Below are 23,812 nucleotides of genomic sequence, written 5' to 3' on the forward strand. Positions count from 1 at the left end.
AACAGACTCGGACCACGCACACAACGGAACGAAACAGCTGATTATTTTTAAGATGATCGAAGCGATGAACAGGAGAATCTCCGTTGATCCCAAGGGAGCGTGACTCGTGTGTTCACATCAGACCTCTCACGAGACCTCTGCTGTTCTTCGAAAACTCTGCCACCACCGTCCACGAGACATGCGATAACGTCGCCATGTTCAGTGATTCTACGACCTGGTTGAAATCTACTCCTAGTGCGGAGGCTGTGCTGGATGGTACATCAGCACTAGATGATGGATCGCTCTACTAGATCGCAGATCGTCTGCGCGTTCAGAAAACTTGGGTCGCCGCAATGAACATCCGCATCCTCTTCGGCAAATTGCTTTTATAAACGTATCGAAAAGATACCCCCTCACGAGCATTCTGCCCAAACTTTCCGTATCACTCGAGTGACGGAACCCAATCTTTCGCTTACATACTCACTTTCAGTCGGATGCCAACAACTTATAGAAATGACTCGACGAAATCTGCACATAATAAGATTTCTTGTTCCATTAGAAATACACTGGCTAGTGAGGTGTAGCCAGACTGATCGACAGAGCACACCCCGGCACTATGCCTACGTTTATGCATAGGCCTGATTACATCTAAGTGAAGGAGGCTCTCTTTCTCAACAATTGGACGTGCCCGTCAGGACGCGGAGCTTACATCCTCTTCAACATTTGGGCCGCCTCAAGAGCTCCTTCAAGATCAGCCCCTCGAGCTTATCTTGCAGACCGATATTTTCGACTCTGGAGATGTTCGCAACCTGCGTCAAGGAGTCAAAAGATTGTTAGCGACGCTGCACATTTTGAACATATTTGAAGTCCAAGCGAATTCATCTTCTCTTGATATATGCACCAAATTACTTCTGCTGTTTGTACACAAGCGCAGCCCAAGTGCGCTTACCTTCCCATGTATGCAATGGAAATTGCTCTCCCCGCTCGTCGCCAGTGTCGCGTTCACAACCTCCACATTATACCTCTGAAGGAGCATCAAGACTGCAGACCATACGCCTTTCAGTTTGGGAGAGTTCAGGGTGACGAAAACATCACTTCCAGAGAGGCGAACTGTGACATCGATCATCGAAAGCGCGTCCTCTTGGACGTCACCAGTGTGTGCGTTGAGTCGATCTAACTTTGAAAAACTATCATTCACATATTGCTTTGACGGATAGTCCTCCGGGAATCCAAGGATAGTCAGAATGTCGGACTTCTTGCGCTCCAACTCTTCCAATGTGCCCCGCAGAGATTGAATGTATGTGATTACCTCTGTCAAGACTGTGATCCGGTCTGTGTGCTGCGCAAGACCATAACCATAAGATTTCATGAATACGAAATCCTCCCCAAACAAGAATTTATCTAACGGCTTCATGTGCACTACTCGATCCAATGAATGTTCAAGTCAGAGAGACTACATACAGCGCACAGAAGTGCAGAGTAAAATCACGAAATTCCTCGAGAAAACGTCCTTACTTTTAGTCTCAGTTTGGGAATTAGCGACTGCAAAGTCGTAAAGGACTCCCTCATGCTTCTTCTCCTCTGTCTCTCGGAGTGGATATGGACCTCTCTCTGCGACAAGCCTTGCTTCCTATCAGGTTTACATTGCACCTCGCCTGAAACAGGACTAATCTGGCTCTCTAGTGTAGCTGTGGAGGTTTTAGGGCGTTTCGCAGGGGAAGATTGCGTGGGAGCGTAAGGCCTCCTATGCAAGGGCGGAGAGGTGGGAGCAGCAAAAGGCTTGACATCTTCATTATCATCGGAGTCGAGATCTAGTTTCATTCTTTCCATAAGTGCATGCCCGTGGGGACGATTTATTATGATAGGGGGAGGGGATGACGATTTCTTTCTAGCTGGAGGGACTTTGGGGGCAGTTCTGGAGAATCCATGGAGAGCCGAGGCAATGTCAGAGAGGGTGAGCACAGAACTATAGGAGGTGCTTTTCTTCCTAGACCAAAGGCTGTCGTCGAAGGATTCAAACTGGGCCGAGTCATCGCAAATCTGGTTCCAATCGTCGAGCTGGGAGCCAGGGCACCATTCGTCTATCTCATCCAGCTCGGGGGACATCAAGTTTAGGAAAGAGTCGGGATCCATGAAGCTGAAGCGCAATAAGAGAAGACAAGCTCGCAGATCTCCGCAACAAACACGCAGGGGAAGTTGCAAGGCGGTATGCAGACGTCCTAGGTGTAGCTAGGGACGTGCTTGGAACGTGCTGGTACGAGGGGTAGCTTGAGCTGGGAACTCGTAGCCACGGAAATGAGAGAAGGAGCTTTGTAGCTTACGGGTCGGGAAGCGAAAATGGTGGAGAGGAAGGCGGCAGGGGAGCTATACAGAAGGATGAGCAAGGTTGGCAAAGAAGAGAGCCTCCACCGATGATACAATCTCTGCAGAACGTTCAAATTAACAATTGCCAAGGGCCAAATCAGGAGCTCGAACCCAACAAACAGACCATAGAGTTGAGAGGAGAAGTGAAGTGGAGGCAATAAGGGAGGGGATGCAAATAGCTTGGAAAGAGAAGGAAAGCAAGGAATTGAAACGAACGGAAGGAGAAGGAAAGCAAGAAGAGAGAACTGAGAGTGAATTGAGAGAAGAGGCGGACAAAGAACAAGGAAGAAAGCAAATAATTCTTCTTCTAAGAAGGGAAGGGAGGAGCCTAAGAAGAAAGAAAGCCTTAGGAAAGGCTTCTTCTTCTTTGAAAGACACAAGGGTTTAAGAGGGATAAGAAATGGAGTTTGGAGTCCCCTCGTTTATGTTTGTATTGTTGTGTATATAAGTAAGGTAGTCAAGTCATATTGGAGCACATCACATGGGTGCCAACTCGTTGCCCATTAATGCCCCGGAATGCTTCTCGTCTCCTTTCCACGAGACCCTCCCATGCACTCGCACCCCCCACATTCTCACATCCTTACATCATCCCCCTTTCTCTTCTCCACTTTTCTCACGTCTCCTTCATGCTCTCATCACACTTCTTTTGATTGCTTCCCTATTCCTCCATTCGCTTTGCCAAATGTTCATATATAGCATGTGTTCCATGCCAAGAGTGACGCTCGATGAGGAATCGCATAGGACTATCAGGCAGACATGATGGTGCGTCAAGCATCATACTACTTGCTCACAGTTCTTGGTTGGCTCTTAAGGAGAGTTGCTCTTAACGTTTCTCCATTAGCCTTCACATCTTCACATTACCTTTCATGCCTTCTCTACACATCCACCACATGGACAACACCTCGATAACACTAGTTAAAAGCTAAGATCAAGAGGGTTAAGATTCTCCCTTCATTATATTGTAGACAACCATAATATGCTTACTAGAATGTCTACCATTACAAAAGCATACTAAAGGATTAGCATTCAAATCATATGCCCCTATATGCCATTTGCATACCCCTTGGTATGAACATGATATCCTTCCATAACATGCTAGTTTATAACAATGGGGTCGGAAGACAAACACTAACCTCATGTGTTGAGAGTATCTGGGACAAATAAGGGACCCTAAGGGTCAACATGACTACTATGTTAGTTATGTCACCAATGCATAAATACTGTGACCTTCTACCAGTCCACTATTGGCATCATAAGCATAGGGGGGTGCCTTTCCCCAACCTAAACATAGTCTAGTAGCCCACCACCATTAATGAGGATCTAAGCTAAACCTTCTTATTATGGCCTACCTTTTTGCTCATTGGGAATGGAAATAAGTATCATGTTTTATTTTCTTTTTTGTACACGAAAAGATAGCTATAATTTAACACCCCATATTCTTGAATCGTTGTATAAAAAATATATCTATAATTTAATACCCATATTCTTGAATTGCTGTGTACGAATGTCTCTCACATATGCCAAGTGTTTATATGACTTAAACCCCACCTTCTACATCATGCAAACATGCATCCCTCCACTTACCCCATGCACATGATTCGCTTACTCCCACGTTTCTCCCTTACATCATAAATCTTGTCCAATGTCCTTGTATGCACTTCTATACCCTGCACTTTATATTATTATATACATTGTATACATTATTTGGAGGTTCAATTCGGATACTTTATATGCTCTTCTTGACTATTTCAACTATGTACACACATGTCACTAATAAACCACAATGGCTTATAGCTTTTGTCCACTTAGAACTCTAATAAATCACAAAGACTTCCATTCTCTTCCCAACCACCATATATAATGGCATATTATATGAAATAATGGCATGCGGTTTGGATATACGCATATAGTTACTTTATGGAACCATACGTTCACTCTTTTTGTACTTGTTCCGCCTCAATCTCCAAACACACAACAATTATATGTAGGATCATGAAGTCGAATGCAAAATGCTACTTCAAAATGCTACATTGAGTTAAGAAAATGAAGCCTGATGTTCTATATTTAACCACCTTGCTCTCATCACAAAAATCTAGGCTACGTTTTTCATAGGATTCACCCTTCCTAAAGTCACTAAATATTCCACTCTTGAACATATGCATGCTGGTGTTTTGTTCTCTATAGCTTGGCAATGGAGAAAGAGGTAAACCAGGAGCCTTGTTTCCACATGCCAAGGGAAAAATGTGCAAGGATATAAAATTCTAGATCTCAACAACAATGATATTATCTCTCTAGTTTTATTCCAAACAAAAAGGCTCCTCTACACATTGAGTGAGATAAGATGATAACTCCCAAAATCTCCTTTCAAAACGTCATACTTCATCTCTACACCTTGAGCAAGCCTTGTTAATAAGTCCCATAACCTCCTTTTAAAAATCATGGTTCATCTCTATGTCCAAGTTTTGAAAGCACATCAGATGATTTTCTCTATTATTCAAATTACTTGAGTATCTAATTTAAATTACTTTGTGGAAATAATTTAGCTACATATGGTAAGATTCTAAAAAGCTAATCAAATGAAAGCACTACATCATAGTAAGATTGGCACCTTCTATCTTCATATAAATGGAGCATTATATACCACAAAGTGCATGCGTAATATATAAACCATACATGTCCACATGTAGATTTTAGTAATATCATAATACACAAACAAAAAACGTGATATAATATGCTCAAGTGTTCCAACATTTCTATCTACAAATTTTTATTCCATAAATCTCGTCACCGATTGTTTTGGTTACCTTCTTTTACAATTAAAAATCAACCTCCTCTATAATACACAAGGGAAAGATTTAAATATGCTTTGTAAGGACAAGTGTCTCTTGCCATCTCCTAAAGAAAGTGAAAGTGTAAAATATATCCTTTATTCTAGAAGAAACTAAAAACTTAGAATAGCTTTGACAAACATGGGCAACCTACTGCATCTTAGACTTCTCTTGAGTACTCTTTGTCTTCTTCTCATGTTCCTTCGTTCCCTTCTCCCAAACCCCACTAATTCAAACATCACATACATAGTACAAATTTATGCTCACACGAGCTTAGCCACTAGTGCATAAAGACTTTTACTTGCATACTAAGCCTATTCAACTATCTTGTATATAACCCTACTACACCTTACTATCTTCTATAATCCAATGGAACATATCTTCTACACCAAGCTAGCTATAACCCAATCAACCATGTGTTTTTATCATTTTAGGAATAAAAGGGCCATGAAGAGATTATAGTAAAGAGAGTAAGAATAAAATAATATTTTCCTTAATAATATAGCTCAACCAAAAAAACACCATGATCACATTCTCTATCTAAAGGTAAATTCAATTAATAAGTTGTGAAATAATTTGTTCATCTCAAGCTTTCCTTGAATTGGAAAATTATGATTGGAATACTTTTCTAGGTTCATTATGATAAATTGTAATAGATTGTAGAATCGAATTGTTTTCTTGTATTCTTAACATTCAAAAACATCCTTTCTTAATTTTATGAGCAATGGGTATTTCAATGGTTGTTGCAAGAACATAGGGAGAAAATGTACTATAATATTGATTAGCTACCTTATGGAACTACATTTGATTAGACTTTCCTTTCTTTAATAATTTCTCCTTCAAACATACCAAATTCTACCTTCTCATTTTTCTTCGACGGTGGAAAGGGATATAATACCTATGGACAATTTAAGGCAATGGAGAAATATTTAAAATCATGTACTATTCTAATACCTTCTTTAAGGACCATACATTTCACACTAATTTTAAGATGCTTGTTGACATCCTAATTATTACATGGTATAACTTACAAGTGGGTCTCCATAAGGCGTTTTTTGTTCCCAAGAAGATTTAATTCCACATACGTGAAACTAAAATTGCATTGCATTTGATGTGAACGTCAAACTCCTTAGGTTAATCTTGTTTTTTGATAACAAAAGATGTTTAGCTCAATTTTTAATGTACTATACATCATGGGACAAGCAACAATTGGTTATAATTTTTAATGCTCCTAGAATCTCCTATATTTTTTTATGTACTATACATCATGGGACAAGAAACCATTGGTTATAATTTTTAATGCTCCTTCTAGAATCTCCTATATTCCTTCAAGTCCCAACCCCCTTTTAATTGATAAAAACAATCCTTAACATGAAATGCAAAGGAATGAAAATTGCTAGATGGTTTTCATGAATAGCGGAATCTATGGAACATTCAATTACCTTCTTATGGGATTTTTAAAAAATTTGGTGGTTTCATTGGTAGCAATATGATAGGGATACCCACAAAGTGTGCCTTTGTCTATCATAATGGAAAGAGGAAAGCACCAAGCATTTTTAGGTTCCAATAATAGAATTTGATAGGCCTACATTTGGTCTATATGGTATTAAACAACCATGGGAGTGTGTATCTTTCTATCACCAAGAGCAATGATAAGAAAGATAATGATTATCATTGTATGTTTCCAATTCTAGGATTTACTTTAATTCAAGGTGATGAACGAAATGGTAGTTTTCAATTTTTGGATTTAATGTATTTTGCTTAAATATTAATAAGAGTCAGTTTTTAAACTAATTGTTGGGAATAGAGTTCTCATTGGAGATTGGGTTTGTGTGCAAGGAGAATCATTTGGGAAGGAGCTAGAACCTTCTATTGAGGAAAAGGGAAAAGGGGTTTTTGACACAAGCACAAATTTCACAAATATATGAGATACTTAAATATTCTAAAGTGCCTATGGAAATATGGGAAAGAGGATTCAATTATTTACAAGATGGATCCATATCTTTAGATGAACCGTAATGGCCAAAATAGTATCTTGTAGGCAATGAGTCTTGTGCACATGTCAAATAAATCCGTTCATACTACACCTTTGTCTTTTTCAAAATTTTACGAAGTTACCCGAGGAGCTGAATACATTGGGGCATCTACCTCTGCATGCTATAAAGATGTGAGTGCCTCATACTAAGGACTTATCTCTACTAAATAACTACATGATCATTGGTGAACTCATGTTGAGTATGTGCATCATCTAGTGTGACAATAAGGATCCATCCATGAATGTGATGGCTACACATCACTAGAATCAGATTGTATTGATGTAGATGGGAGTGCCAGGTGCTAAGGGCTTACCATCAAATGCACCTCTCATGATGGGGACTTACTAACAAATGTGCCTCATGCTGAGGGCTTATCGACAAATGTGCATTATTAGATATTGTGTTGATCCATGCTAACATGTGGTACAATTGTGTCTAATCTCTTGAGATGAATGATGCTCAAGTTTGCATCATAAATTAGTACATACCCTTTGGCAATGAATGGCCAAATTAGGTTATCTTTCCACTCACAAATCTCATGCCGAGTCGTGACTAGTGTACCATCAACTGTGTGATGTGAATAACTCCATGTCGGAGGCGGTGTAATGCTCTGTGCTAGAGGCTTACCCTCGGGGGGTTCATCTAAAAATATCCATGTATACCATGTGCGTTCAAATGGAGGGGCTCTTTAAATCTAGAATTTAAGGTAAATTTTCAAGAATGTATTTATATAAGGAAAATTATTATTCATAGTTGGAAAAAAACCATAATACAACAACACAAAGCACCCATAGATGCTCACATAAGCACATTTCCTTAACTTTAAAAAAAACTCTCGGGCGTGTCTATTTGTGCATCTATTAGCGCATCTACAGACCTGCGTCTATAGGCACATCTATGTAACAAACAAACGTGCCTATAGACGCACTTTTAGATGCTCTGTAGAAATAAAAAAAAAACAAAAAGACGCGTTCATAGATGCTCTACAAATTTTTTTTTTTTAATAAAAGAAAAAATTTGTGTGGTTGAACAGAATGTTGTGTATGTTGTGTGGTTACAAGAATCCCATTTCCACACTGTGCAATTCAATTCTTACAGCCAAGTGCATTTTAATTAGCACGGTTGGCATTTTAATTAGCACAATTCCAAGCACATCTATAGCCGATGATTACAATTCTGAATAAAACATTATAACTATAAAACGTTTAGTTCACAAGGCATTCATTGACAAAGCGTTGCACAAGGAAATTGAAAGCCAAAAAAATAAAAGGAGCATATATTAATTCATAGCCCAAAAAGTGCTTATATGCACATATAGCACGAAGACAAGCCACGTCCTGTGGCTTCAAGTACAAAAAGTAAGAGGAGTGTATATACAAGAGAGGCACGAAGCCAGGCTAATGGCTTCAAATACAAAAAAGAGTAGCTATAGCACTACTTCTATGACTAATCTAAGCTCTATGTGTCCTCACTCCCTTCTTCATCACCTTCTTCCTCATATTCTTCCTCTTGAAGATCAGCCCCAGGGCCCTGTAAACAAGGGACAACATGTATCAATGTATGAAAAATCAAATCTTTATTTAAGTACTTTTAAATACCTGGGGAGCAGTATATCCAAGTACTCCAGTAGCCCGGATATAATGCTCCTCAGTAATCAACCCATCATCATAGAAGTGCCTCCATGTATCTCCTCTACGATGGTGGCGATGGTAGACTATCTCGACAGGAGTAGGGTACCTGCCCATGATATCAAGTTGCAAGATGACACAATTTACGGAGGGGTTAGTAGAAAGAAACAACCTCCTAATAAACCACATAAACACAATATAATTTGAGATCAATACTTACAAATTGGGCCTCCCATGATTCAACACTCCCTACTCCAAAATGCATGTTTCCATATTGCTCCATTTAGATCCTTCGTGCCTCCATGTGCTGCAAACTGGGGTCCACCTTTGTTGCCTTCATTGCTTTCTTCCACTCATGCTTATGAGCAGTGTGGGGCTGGCCCCTTGGTGGTTGACCTCCCTCTCTCCTGGCAATCTCAGCTAGTGCCTACCTCTTAAGGAAGATCTTTTATCGGCAAGTATAATAACAATCTTTGACTTTGCCCATTTATTTGTGAATTGAATATTGGGGGGGTTGGGATACTTAGAGCGTACAACATCGATGGTCTCATCAGCTAAATTGTATGGAATAAAGTAATCTCTATATTTGTTAGCAATTACAGAGAACATGAAGGCCATGATGTCCTTCCCCCGTGCATCCATCAAGATGCCTCCTATTTGAGTCATGTCATAAAAGATCGTACCATCACCCTGTGGCATGTCTGTATCATTTGAATCATCCCCGCTCCCACCATTACCCCCCCCAAAGCATTGTGCCATGCATCCCCCACCACTCTCCCTGCTACTATGCCTGTTGCCTTGTCGACAAGCTAGTATGCTGCCACTCATATTTGGAGAAGCGACTCTTGACTGCACATGAGTACACCAGTGGCTCTACGAGGCAGAAGGGCTTCCTGATGGTAGGGGAGAAGGAGCTTCAGACCGCCACAGGTGAGAAGGGAGTGCTGATGATTGGGGAGAAGGGACTCAAAACCATAGGGGAGAAGGGACTCCTGATGATTGGGTAGAAGGGATGCGGCTCTGTCGCCTACTGGGCTGTCTCGACTCCACAAGAGTAATCTTAGCAAGTGTGGGGTTGGGGTCGTTTGGAGTCTGTACTACTGACTCATGGGGGGTGTTTAGACTACCCATCATGTATGTGTATAACTCCTTAGGAGTGGGAGGGTGGCCCAAAATGTTATATAACTCTCGAAAGATGGCATCCCAAAGATTAGGCAAGGCTGAAGAACTTCCTAGCCACATGATGAATTACAGAAAAGAAAAGAAGAAGATTAACATCATGCATACAATCATTGGGGAAAAAGAAAAAATAGAGTGATAGCCTGATATTGAGCAAGCATTTATAGACTCCTGCATTCTTTCAATTAGAGTGATAGAAGTTTGTATATGCTTGCTCAATGTCAGGCTATTGAAGCTTCACATGGGTGGGAAAGAGAGGAGATAAATGAGAGAAAAAGAGAGGATAAAAGAGAAAAAAAGAGAGAAGGAAAGAGAGGAGAAAAGAGAGGGGGAAAGAGAGGAGAAAAGAGAGAAAAATAGAAAAAAAGAGAGGAGAAAAGAGAGAGAAAGAGAGAAGGAAAGAGAGGAGAAAGTAGAGGGGGGAAGAGAGGAGAAAAGAGAGAAAAACAGAAAAAAAGAGAGGAGAAAAGAGAGAAAAAGAGAGAAGGAAAGAGAGAGGAAAAGAGAGAAGGAAAGAGAGGAGAAAAGAGAGAAAAAGAGACGGGAAAAGAGAGGAAAACAGAGGGGAAAAGAGAGGAAAAGACGGGAGGAAAGAGAGGAAAGAAAAGAGAGAAAAAGAGAGAAAGAAAGAGAGGAGAAAAGAGAGGAAAAGAGAGGGGAAAAGAGAGGAAAAGAGAGGAAAAGAGAGGGGAAAACAGAGAAAAAGAGAGGGGAAAAGAGAGAAGGAAAGAGCGGAGAAAAAAGAGAGAAAAAGAGAGGATAAAACAGAGAAAACGAGAGAAGGAAAGAGAGGAGAAAAGAGAGGAAAAGAGAGGGGAAAAGAGAGGAGGACAAAGAGGAAAAGAGAGGAGAAAAGAGAAGGAAAGAGAGTAGAAAAGAGAGGGAAGGAGAGGGGAAAAGAGAGGGGAAAAGAGAGGAAAAAAGAGAGAAAAAGAATGATCCATTATGCATGCCCTCTTTCTTTATCCCGCCGTCATGGAATCACTTATTTCCATCATTCATGCAATCCCTTATTTCCTCTTGAATGCTTAAGGCGCATTGAGAATTTGACTTAAACATGCATGCAAAGGAGAAAGGAAAGAGAAGGAAGGGGAAGGGGAAGGGGAAAAGAGAGGAAAAACGAGGAGAAAAAAGAGAGAAAAAGAATGCTCCATCATGCATGCCCTCTTTCTTTATCCTGCCCTCATGCTTTAGTCCAATTTTCCTCTTTCTTTATCCCACCCTCATGCAATCACTTATTTCCATAATTCATGCAATCCCTTATTTCCTCAAGAATGCTTAAGGCATTGAACATTCGACTTAAACATGCATGCAAAGGAGAGGAAAGAGAAGGAAGGGGAAGGGGAATAGGAATGGGAAGGGAATGCAACATAAGGAAAATGTCGGAGTGCATCTATAGACGTGTCTAACAATGTGTCTATAGGTGCGATTGCCTGTTTTCTAAAAAATTAGGCGCATTGTTAGATGCTTCTATAGACGCACTTTGATAGATGCTTTTTAAAAAGAAGGCGAAAAGGACATGCACCTGACTGTAAAAATAATAATACTAGTACCAAAAACTTTCCTTCCTTGCGTACGACAAAGGACGAATCCAAGGAGAGCAACTTCCAAAGAGGACCAACCACCAAGAGACTTACCTTGGATAGAGGTATGGAAGCTTCTTATCTTTCTTCAAAGCTTCTTCTCCTTCTTCTCTTCCTTGTTCACCCTCTATTCTTGAATGCTTGGGGATGAGTGTGTAAGCTTGGAGATGAGTGTGGGTGCTTGGAGATGAATGTGGATGCCTAGAGCTGTGTGTGTTAATAGAAAAGCAAGTTGCACAATGCTAAAAGTATCATAAGGAAAGCAAGCATGCTAAAAGTAGGTTCGAAAATCAGTTCGCAGTCTATGTGTCTATCAATGCGATTAAAAACACATCTAAAAGTTCATCTATCAATGCGTCTAAACTGTGTTTTAGATGCACCTATAGACACGTTCCATAGTAGAGATGCGGTTTTAGACACACTTTTAGATGCTACACAGAGTTCTGACATTTACAACTCGTGCAAGAATACATTTTTTGGGTTGTTTATCTGTAGGATGTCTTCATCTTCCACAAGTAGCTCCAGTGAGGATGAATCCCTCTGTATCCACCATCACAAAATATGGTTGGAGCAAAAAATCAAATGTATATGTGATTGATGTCGAGGAAACATGTCTCATGCATGCAGAATTACACTTAATCACATCTCAGAGTATGGAGAATGGGATGCGACCATATCCCGGGTAAGTGTTAAAGCATTAAGGTTGATTGATATACCTATGGGTGTAAATGTATTAATATATGATCCTTTTTTAATTTGATATAGGATGTAGTGCGACACCTGCATATGTTGCCCTATGCTCATCGTGAGGAGGCGAAGTGTCGGCGATATGAAGTGGGATCTTCAGGAGGGACCATTATGGATGCATGGAGTGATGGTGATAGTAGCCCTCCACCACTACCTCATGTGGCTATGGAGGAGGAGGTGTTTGATGATATGGTGCAAGATTTATATGTCCATCAGTCCTTAGGTAGGGATGATAGCATCGAGCAGGATGATTTTTTTACTATAGCATCGACTCCACTGTTTGAGGGGTGCACATTCTTTGTTCTACGTGCCTTCCTTTAGTTACTAAACTTGCAGACCATTTATGAATGGAGCAATGCAAGTTTGAATGCATTACTCAAGTAAGCTTTAAAGTCTATTTTGCAAACATAGTGAATTATGCTAGTGGGTCAACTACTCGAATGCTTTTTCTCATTTATGGTCTTTACGTGGAGGCTATTGTGCAAAATGCTTTGAAGGGAGAATAAATTACCGACCTCAAGAGACATTGGCAAGGCAACATGTGACCTCTCTTGGAGGATTGGATTACACACGCATCCATGCATGCGTCAACAATTGCGTTCTGTTCCGTGGACCACGTAAGGATGCAAGAGAGTGTCCTACTTGTGGAGAGGCAAGATATAGAGCAGATCTCAAAACGTTGGATGTGCCTCGTAAGGTTCTGTGACATTTTCCTATAATCCCTCACATCCAACACATGTTCAAGTGCAAATCCATTGCGGAGCTCATGTCATGGCATTCCTCCCATCAATGGCAAGTGGAGAACTCCCACAGACACTCCTACGTGGAAACATATGGAAGACACATGGCCAAGCTTCAAGGAAGAACCAAGGAACTTGAGACTTGGATTGGGTATGGACGGTGTGAAACCATTTGGTGTCAAAAGCACCTCTTACAATGTATGGCCAGTGATATTGGTGAATTATTATAATCTTCCACCCTCTATGGGGATTCAAAAAGGACATGTTATGTTATCCCTTCTAATTCCAAGGAAATCTAAAGTCAAAAATCCTGATGTTTATCTAGAGCCTTTGATTGATGAGCTAGAGATACTTTGGAGAGGTATCGAGGTGCATGATGTGAGGCCTCTCTCGTCACAAGACTTCAACTGCAAGAAGTCAGTCTTGATGTGGACCTTCCCAAGCTATGGTGAGTGTTTAGGTAAGCATTGAACTTTTAATTATGAGTAGGCAATCAATGTGGCACCCTGAACCCACCTTGAGCTATTTTTAAGATCTTACTACATTGGGTTACCATGCATGTCCTGTTTGTGGTCCTTCGCTAGTTGCTTCATGGGCAGACGCATTGAATAAGGTCATCTATGAGAATCACCATTGATTTCTCCCACCTGATCATTCTAGATATGTCACCCCTTGGAATAAAGTCCCCCCATAGCCACTCACTGCAAGAGATTGGATGAGAATTTGGGATAGTTCCATGACTCCTCCACCACTTGGCATGAGCCAGTAAGGGTTTGTAACTATTGTATGCTATATTGAATGGAAATAAACATTGCACGCAAACCCCATCTTTTGTTTAGATACTCCATCTTTTATTGACTACCATATTGGTCCCACCTCAAGATCAATCACCTACTTGATCCCATGCATATCTTCAAGAATGTGGCATCTACCATTTGGGAATATTTGAATGGGACATGAGATTTTGTAGGCATAAGGGAGGATCTACACACCATAGGGAGGATGCATGAAGCTTCGCCACAAGAGAGGCCAAATGGATTGTGTCTTTTTACCCATTGTACCATGGAGATTATCAAAGCTAGAGATGGTGGCGGTGAAGTGAGCTATCACTACAATTCGTACTCCCATTGGATGCATGAGGTGTTTGAAGGGGGCTTTCATAAAGAGCAAGAAAAGAGGTGTAGAGCAATTATATGGCTTGAAATCTCATGATTCAAGTAAGTATTTTATGTGCATAATCTATTTTTCCTTCCAAATTTGTGAGTGAATTAGAAGTAACTAATCAACCATTCCTCTGTGTTTAGTTCATACTACCTACTAGCATTTCTCATAGTGCATCAAAGGACATGAAGGATTGTATTTACAAGATGGGTGAGCTTGTGAGGTACTTTACAAGATACAAAATGTGAAGTGTATCGATGCTCCATGCAAGGTTTTCATATTGCTAATATGATGTACTTTTTCCTTTCTAGGTATGTGAGCTCAAAAAAAAAAAAATCCCACCACGCTTAAGAATGCTCGAGTTATGTCAGTGGAGGTGGTTTGTTTAGTGGAGGAGACCTTTCCACGTTCTATTCTCACAAGCCAACTACATCTCATAGTGCATTTGGTGGATGAGATTGCTATATGCGGCACTATACATGCACGATGGTTGTTCTTCCTTGAGCACTTCATGAAGAACTTGAAGGGTTTCATGAGGCAAAATGCAAGGCTCGAAGGTAGCATGGCCGAGGGTTAGTTGGTACAATAGTCACTTGTATATATTTCTAAGTTTCTTGTTGATGTGGATAGCTCTCTCCCACAACTATGGAGAGATGATGAAGACCTTAGGATGACCTCTATTATGCCTCAAGGGAAAGGATGGAGCAAAGTTACAGACACAGAGTTTCTTAATAATATCAACCTCTATTGCATGCTTAATAGTGATGTGATGAAAAGATGGGTGACAAGATACGAGGATGCAAAGGCAAGAAGACAAGGAGAAAGGGCCCTCTTTCATACACACCATGGATCTCGTGTGCGATACCCTTAGCATCTAAGAGTAGTTCCAAAGGATATTCATGTGTTAGGCTACTTGACAAAATGGAGAAAGCACAGAGAGACGAGGGGATGCATACCACAATGGAAAAATGGGAGTATGCTAGAGGATGCATGAGCAAGGTCGGTATATCGAATGTTATGCAGAAGTTAGGAGCTTTCAACAATTTAGATTGCTTATTTAATTGAATTTGTCTTGGTGTAGTGTACTATGTTCAATGCTATATGGTGTGAGGGCAACATTTTTAGACACAACGGATTGATGATAAGAGAAATACAAAAATTGCAACATCATTACTAGCTTTGAGGGAGCCAATGGAGCCATGGATGATTATTGTGAAAATAACATGATTGTATTTGTGTTTGAATTAGGTTGTCTATCAACCAATGGTGGATAATGATAGGTGGTGGCATGTCATACCTATTATGCCACATTCCAAAGTGATGTATAGTACATTTACTATGATAGTGACGACCATGGCCATGGAGGTGATGATGACCATGATATGAGAGAGGAGGATGATCATGAGATAGGAGATACAGATATTGAGGCCATTACCCATGAGGACGAGCCTACCATTGGTGATGCTCATTTCGATGAGCACATGAGTAGCATACGTAGTAGTGGGTTGAATGTATTTGTAAATCTCAACATTAGTTTGGATTTTGAAGTAGATAGTTTGTGATCTCATTGAGGATGAGATCAAATCATTAATATTGGCAAAACTATTTTACATATTGTCTCATTCTCCTCACCTCACTTTATTTTTATATATGTGGGTTTGCCAAAAAGCATTGATATTTTTATTAAAATTATGTGCTTTCATGGGCAATGTTTAGAAAGCAGTGATGCACATTTATCAGCCTACAGCAAAATATCACTTTCTGTATTCTCTGCTCTACATTTATAAAGGCATCTAAATTCATGTCTAAGTCACAGTGCAGATGCACTAATAGACATGCTATTAGATGCGCTAATAGATGTGGTCATAGACACGCCCATATTTTTACTATTCTAGTTGCACCTATAGATGTGTCGGCTATTTTGTGCATCTATCAAGCATGTCTATAGCTTTGAGAAGGATTATGTGCATGACATGGAAACACAAGAAGAACAAATGCCACCCTAGTCACCACCAGCCTACACAACCATTGACGGGGCCCAATCCTTGGAGCTTGTGTGGCCTCCTACATCGACTTATGCTCTTTCCAATGCGACAACATCTTTCTTAGAGCAAAGGGGCCTGGGTAGTTTGTATGAGAGCCCAAATCCTTGCAAGATAGTCCTACAATGACCACATACATTAGGGACTTTCTCCATTCTTAACACTCTAGTCTCCTACAATGCACAGGTTGGCAAGTACAGCACCAATCATTGTACATCAGAGCCCACTCAACATTATCCTTGATAGTATAGTAGTTCAAAGGGCCTTGTCACTTCCAACTCAAGGTGCAAAATACCCTACAAGGCCTGTCGACACTGCATTTCTCAAAATACATCCTATCCTCACTAAGGGCACCAAGTTCCATAGGGACAGGATATTACTTCGCACCATCATTAACCCTCGACTCAAGGAAGCAACACAATTTTCCTATCCACAATCCTGGGGGTTAAGTGTAGCAAGAATTGATCCCTCCCACTCCACACATTTGTTTTGCTAAGTAGGCATCTAAATCAGGACTGGATCCATCACTTAGTCAACTTCTTCACAAAAAGACTCGATGGTTCATCATGCCAAAAATGTAAAATTCCACACTTATTGGTTGTAATCATCAATAAAGAGCTACAGGAATGAGAAATGACTTTGCCCCAATCACCAAAACCTATTGAGGAGTTGGGACATTCCCTTCTCACCATCATGGGAGCCATCACCAACTTCTACTATCATATTGGCAAATGCGGATAGCTCAGATTAAATGCCTATTCTGGAGGTAGGAATTGAGGAATTGCCCCATGAGATGTTGCAGCTCGATGCACAATTGCAACCAATATATCTCCAACAATAGCAGCAGCTAGAGCTTGAGGCTTGAGTGGATTACACCCTTGCCTTCTTGATGCTCGATATGGAGATCTCTTTTTGAGTTATCCATCTATTTCATGTGCCCATGTAAGGTTCATAATCTTTCTATAGATTATTCAACTTAAATTGAAGAAAATGCAATCAATGTGAGTTGATAGTAAGCATACCTCACAATACCACTAATCTTGAATATAGCATTTCTAACATCTTCTTGTAAGCACCCTTTCACTATAATTGGGAGGATGAACTATCCAAGCAACAAAGAAGTCATGTCAATAATATAACATATTAATCATAATTACACTAATGCATCATGATTATCAGTACATCAATCCTATAGCTTAGAATACCTACTGTAACTCGGGGGGGTCACTCATCATATGTAACCCTATCACGTGAGTTCAACAGAAGGAATTTTTTTATTTCTAAAATTTACAGAAATAAATATACATAAGGGACTATTTAAAATAGTTTTGGAAAAAAATTACAGATTTGTATAGAAAAGGGGTACATTTTATTCATGAAATTTTTTACAGATAAGGGACTTTAAATATAGGCCTTGAACGCACGTGATATAGAGGCTTTATACATAGTGACCCCCCCGAGTACTGTAAGACATTGTGCCAATCATGGGACTTGAGCCCACTAATCTAATTGTCCTTTGAAAATTCTCTTTTCAAGCAATGCACCTCTCACCATTTTCAACTAACCCAATGGTCACAAACTTATAAACCCCTCATACCTAACTTCTTCCCTTCCCTTGCTAATCCTACCCTCGAGGATTACCAAGATGCTCAAACCATTTGCCTAGTTCTTCCATCACCCCCCTCTGATTCCCCTCCCACAACTAACACTCTGCCATATTTCTCCCCCTATGTCCCCAGATTCTCTCCCTGCCCCACCATCACCTCCAACACTACTTGTGTTGCCATCTCAAAAAATGACCCAATATTTGATTTTGAATATTAAGATCCAAATAATCCAATTCGCACTCCCATGCCGAATTCCAATGATGGGTATAATTTTTATGTGATACCACTTCCCAGTAACCCCATCAAGGATTTCTAGAGCAAATATTCTGATATGAAAACTCGAGGTGGATGGACCCTAGACAACTTCCCTACCAACCTTTGTTAGCATCAAATAAGTGAAGCTTGGGTTAGCAAATTGGATTCCCAACAACGTAATTGGCACCACTGCAAGATCTTTGATGTAATCTTCCAAGATGTCGGCAATGACCTGGGCAATCGAAAGAGAGGTACCACCGAGGATCTGGGCGGAGCGCGAGGTCCAAATGTGCCATCCGACGATGCTGCTAATAATCTACCAGACTAGCTGCCTCTCCTGAGATCTTGTGTCTGCCTCTGCCAAGTGCTGCGGGATGCCCTCAAGCGGCCCCCAAGTCCCCTGTGTGATAAGGAACATGGGGTCCTGTGGGCCTGCCTCAAACAACTGATGATAGCCAAGTGTGGTGCTGCACTAGCAGAACGCGCCCCAGGTGATCAAACCTAACTCCGGTGCTGCGCGAGTAAGGATCCCGAAGGCCCACCTCCACACGTCCTGGGTGCGAGTGCAGCTCCACAGGCAGTGCTTTAGTGACTCCTCGTCCTCATGACAAATCTGACAAAGTCCATCCTGACCAATCTGCCGCAACCAGCTCCCCACTTGAAGACCCTTGTGGGCGAGTAGCCAAAGGAAGTAGGAAATCTTCCGCGGCCGCCAGCTCTCCCACAAGGCCTTCCAAAAGGCCTGCAAAAATAGCCTGGAGATACCCTGAGCATACCATCTGGGCTGCTGGGTGGGCGGTCGGCTCTGCATCCTCCCGAGAACTCTCCTGCCCAATGTCGTGCTGCTGTAAGCGAAGAAAGGGGTCGTTGGCCTACCACAACCTCTAGCCATCTCCACTCACCTGCGTCCCAATCAAGCTCTGACAGGGCCCGCCCCTCCCAAAGCCAGAGGCGCCATAACTGCAGCTGATCCTGCTCTATACTAGGATCGATCCGCCAAACCTTCCCTACGAGGCCTACGACACGAACCCTCTGCCACGAGAGAAGGGGGTCGATGAGCACACCCTCTCTCCTGAGTCGACCGTCCCCCAAAACCGCAAAGAAGGATATAGAGGTGTCGTCCAGCCGGCTTGTAACCACCAGTGGGATGCCACGGGGGGTGAATTGTCCAAGCCAACGGGCATCACCAGGCATGAGGATCTGAATCTCGGGTGGAACCAACCAACCGATAGGAATCGCTCCGTCTATCTCTGTGCATCTCGCTTGAGCTCCACAGACACCTCCGGCTGCGGCTGCTAGAGCAACGGTCTCCAAGTGTCTGTAAGTGTCCCTCCAAACTCGAAGGGACCAGGCTGGCCCCCGCATCCAGCCATCCCATGAGATATGTGACCTCTCCCCCAGCTGAAGGCCCAAGGTATCTCTGACCTGATTGTTCCAGATGAGCGGCTGGCTGTCGATCTCCTCCTGACTACTAGGAGGGGACTGGAGGAGACTGAGACGGAGTCACCTCCAAACCGTGAGAAGGCTACGAATGAGTGGGGAGCGGGGGTGAGTAAGTGGTGCAAAGGTGAAGATCCACCGGAGGGACGGTAGCCACTCTCCACCTCGGCATGGGACGCAAGAACTGATCCCCTGCTGAAGTAACATCTTCCACGTTTGCCCCCCCGGGGTCAAACTGCAGATAACTAACTTGCCCAGCAGGGCCTGACTCTGAAGTTCAGGATCAATGACCCCCAAGCCACCCTTAGCCTACGGAAGAATGACTGTCTGCCAGGCTACCCTGGCTTTGGTATCTCTGAGACCATCCCCCCCAGACCACAAGAAATTCCGAACCATCCTCCTGAGCTGTGCCACGCAGGATCTCGAGAAGCACCAACAAGAGGCCACATACCAGGCCATGGCCAGGAGAACCTGGTTGACTACAAGAGCACGACCTGCAAGAGAGAGCTTAGCAGTGCTCTAGAAAGCTAGCTTCCGTCGTATGGAATCTAGCACCGGGAGAAACTGTGGAGCTGGCACGATGTCCAGGCCGACCTGAAAGCCGAGATATCTAGTAGTCTGCCCCCGCGGGATCCATCTGAAACCCGAAAACCTCCCCCACTGTGAGCATGCCCCAGGGTTTGTGAGAAAACCAACTGATTTGTTCTAGTTGATTTTCGCACCGGCTACCGAGCAGAAGACCTCTAAGGCCAGCCTCACCCTCTCCAGCATCATCTCATCATCCTGAACATACAGCGTTGTGTCATCTGCATACTCCGAGTCTAGGAGCTCCGTGTCCTCCCTGATGGGAAGTCGAACACCCCGGATCCCTGTCGACCTCGCCCAAAGATAGTATGTCATCGCCTCGGCGAAGAAGAGAAACAGGTAAGGAGCGAGGGGGCAACCCTGATGCACTGATCTCTCCAATCGAAATCGCTCTCCCATCCTGCCGCTGATGATGACCCTGCTGGAAGCTATCCTGTATAACACTGAGATACCTTGAATCCATCCTACTAGGAATCCAAGTCTCTCCAAAGTACCCTCCAGAAAGGACCAGTCCACTCGATCATAGGCCTTCTCAAAGTCGAGAAGTAGGATGGCTAAGTGCGACCCACTGTGCTGAGCCCACTCCATCGCCTCTGAGAAGGTGAAGACATTATCCAGGATACTGCGATCCTGGACAAAAAGCCTATCTGAGTGTCATGAATGAGGTCAGGAAGTAGTGGCTGAACTCTGGCGCTGATCATCTTGGTAAGGATTTTATAGGCAGTGGTGAGGAGAGTGATCGGGCGCCACTGACGGATCTCCTGTCGATCTCCTCCCTTCGGGATGAGGTAAATCAATCCCGAAGAGAGGCTCTCTGGCATATGTCCACTGCTAAAAATCCTCTGGAGGGCTGCTAGGAGGGGCTGATGGATCTGATCCCAGAAAGAGGTGAAGAAAGCGCGAGAAAGCCCATCCTCGCTAGGGCATTTCTGCCCATCGATGGCCATCAAGGCCTCCTCTGCATCTCGACAGTGGTGAACGGTGCCATCAATGTCGTCTGCATGCTGGGCTGAACAAGGGCCGGAATGTGCCTCCACACCTCCTCGCGGGAACGTCTAGTATGAGGGGCAAGCTGCTCCTACTGGAAAAGAGTCCTGTAGAAGTTGGTAGCCAACCCCAAGACCTCTTCCTGGTCGGTAATGATGTGCCCCTCTGCTGTCCTAAGACTCTGGAGCTAGTCACTTGCTGCCCTCTGGCCATGTGTCCTAAAGAACTCTTTGCTCATTTGGTTGCCCTTTCGAGCCCAGTAGGAGAGGGAGGTGTGATAAGAAAACTCTGAGCGATGCTGGAGAGTCTCCTCAAGAAGGGCTCTGGCTCGAAGGGCCTGGATCCGAAGCTCCTCGGAACCTCGGAGCTGCCTGCTGGAGTCACTGAATGGAGGCGAGGTCCCTACGAAGAGCTCTCTCTCTACCCCACCACTCCTGGCGAACCTGAAGGGCTGCAAGCTGGCAAATCTGGCTGGACTCCTGCAAAGCCTATGCCACTGACTCTACCAGATCCACGCACTCGCCCCAATCTCTGTCCCAAAGGCTACCGATACTACTGTGCACCTCCTCCCTAGAGAAGATGGAATCAGGAATCCTGCTCGAACAGGGAGGAAGGGACTGAGATACCGAGTCTAGTGATAAGAGCACTGGCGCATGGTCGGAGAGCGTCGTCCCTGGCACTACACCCACCTGACCACCTCTGCTAATGGCCCAATCACTGACATAAAATCTGTCCAATCTCTCCAGGAGTCTGCCCCCTTCCCTGCGGAAGCCCCACGAGAAGTCCAAGCTCCCGTGCCATCGACGGAAGGACGGGTCTCTCCAGCTGTCCCTACCTCCTATCGCGAAGAGAAAGGAGTCCCAAGCGGACTGCTCTGCCTGAGCTATACCTGTAAACTCTGGTCCTCTGCCCTGCTGGTCCTCCAAAGTCTCCAGATTGTTGAAGTCACCTCCACAACAATCCACGAATCCATGTCTGGGAGAATTTCTGTGAGTGTCCTCCAGAAGGTGGCTTTGCATCGGAGGTCTGTGGGTGCATAGATGTTGAGGATTCCTATTTTGGAGCCCTCCAACTCTAGGCCAACCCAAAGTGCACGGCCTAGGATCAACGTACCATGGCCAAAAACTCCCTGGGCAAACGACTCGCAAACGGAAGTGTAGACACCACCACTCCTCCCTTGTGCACCGATCGAGGGCTCCCAATAAGTGTGAGAGCATCCCTCGAGCATCCAGGGAGGATCTTCCCACAGCTACAGGTATGAGCCACTGAAAGCTTATGCTCCTGGAGCAGGAGTATATCCAAGCGACCAATCACTGCTGGTTGAAGTTCCTGTCTCAAGATGAGCTTCCTAGGACCATGGGTGCCAGAAGAATGAAACCCATCCACGTTCCAGGAGACAAGGTGTAAGCTCATGATGAGGAGTGGTAGGCTGCAAACAACTGTCTGCTCGCGGCTAAGGTCGATGAAGAGGCTGGTATTTCGGAATGAAGGCGCTGACGCTTTTGTGAGGGTTTGGAGGGGGAGGCGGGGTCATCCTGCCCGTTCTTCAAAACTTTTAGCAAAGGCGTGAGGCCTTTAGTGCCATGGACAAACGCTTTCTCGAGCCAACTCGAGATCTCTGAGGTAGTCATCCCGTAGAAGGCGCGAAGTTTCTGAGGAGTCCAAGCTCTGACATCCTAGGGGAGGGGCCACGACAGAGGGGGCCTGAGGATCACAATCAATCTGAAACGCTTGGTGGTGCATCGCCACTGCAGGCGCACGTCACCCTCGGACCACTGAGTCTGGAGAAGTTGTCCACCCGACGGGCCTACCCAGGAGCAAATCTGAGCGTGCGTCTGCTCTCTGAGAGCCTCCCAGACTGAGTCGTCTATCCAAATCTCGGTGCCGTCGCTGAGAAAAGTGAAAGCAAAGCTAGGGCCATCCCTCGGGGCCAAGGCTGTGATCTTCCTATTTGTCCCTTTATGGAGCAGGAAGATACTGATGTCGAGGCAAGCTGGGAAGGTCCCGAGGTCGGCCACATCCAAATAATCCCAGGGACCGGACCTATAGAAGTCGCGAGGAAGCTCTCTCTCCTGGACCTAAGGCTCGCTAGAGTCTGCAACTGAGGGGGCCGGGCTAGCAGACAAGGAAGACTGCTCCAGGGGTGGTGCAGTCTCGGGGTGCCCTGCCTGGGGTGAGGAAGGGGAAGGAGGCTGAGGGATAGGCGACTCAGACTCCACGAAAGCGACTAGTGGGGGGGGCGGAGGTGGGGGATGGGGGCTGCACGCGGCTGAGAAACCACTAGTGAAGCTGACACCGCAGAAGAGCTGAGAGGGGCAGGGGAGGAGGAATGGGGCTGGGGCTGGGACTGGGGCTAAGAGGAAGAGGAGGGGGCTAAGGAGGAAGAGGCGGGGGTTGATGCTGCAGGACGGAAGAAGGGGACTGCGGTTGGGGTAGGGGCTGGGGCTGGGTGGAAGGGAGCTGGGGATCAGAAGAGAGGGGGCCCTGAGGCTGTGGAGGGCGGGCTATAGACGAAGAAGAAGCTCTCCTAGGACCCTGGGGTGGCTGCCTGTCAGGTCTCTGAGGTGCTGCTGCAGGCTGGGTAACCTCTACCTCCTTGCCTTTGTCAGAAGTCTTCTTACTCTTTCCTCTTTTTCTTCTGAACTCGGTCC

General features: G+C 43.9%; 1 protein-coding gene across 1 annotated transcript; it reads right to left on the bottom strand.

The window, feature by feature from the left end:
• Positions 1-512: 512 nt before the first annotated feature.
• On the bottom strand, positions 513-2,747 carry LOC147903324 (uncharacterized). The gene is made up of 3 exons (XM_087372566.1): positions 1,495-2,747; positions 929-1,318; positions 513-788 (listed from the first exon to the last, which is right to left on the bottom strand). Exons 1-3 carry the CDS (start codon positions 2,110-2,112, stop codon positions 696-698), a joined length of 1,101 nt encoding a protein of 366 aa, XP_087228692.1. The 5' UTR covers positions 2,113-2,747; the 3' UTR covers positions 513-695.
• Positions 2,748-23,812: the final 21,065 nt, after the last annotated feature.

Source organism: Dipteris shenzhenensis, chromosome 3 (assembly GCF_047967505.1).
Source record: "Dipteris shenzhenensis isolate YYH24624 ecotype China chromosome 3, Dip_SZ_1.0, whole genome shotgun sequence".
Lineage (NCBI taxonomy): Eukaryota > Viridiplantae > Streptophyta > Polypodiopsida > Gleicheniales > Dipteridaceae > Dipteris > Dipteris shenzhenensis.

Excerpts from the sequence above, each read along its gene's own strand:
- LOC147903324 (XM_087372566.1), bottom strand. The coding sequence starts at position 2,112 with ATGGATCCCGACTCTTTCCTAAACTTGATGTCCCCCGAGCTGGATGAG. Across the intron at positions 1,319-1,494 it reads TTCCCAAACTGAGACTAAAA|CACACAGACCGGATCACAGT; the intron begins GTAAGGACGTTT and ends GGTCTTGCGCAG. Across the intron at positions 789-928 it reads TCCATTGCATACATGGGAAG|GTTGCGAACATCTCCAGAGT; the intron begins GTAAGCGCACTT and ends TCCTTGACGCAG.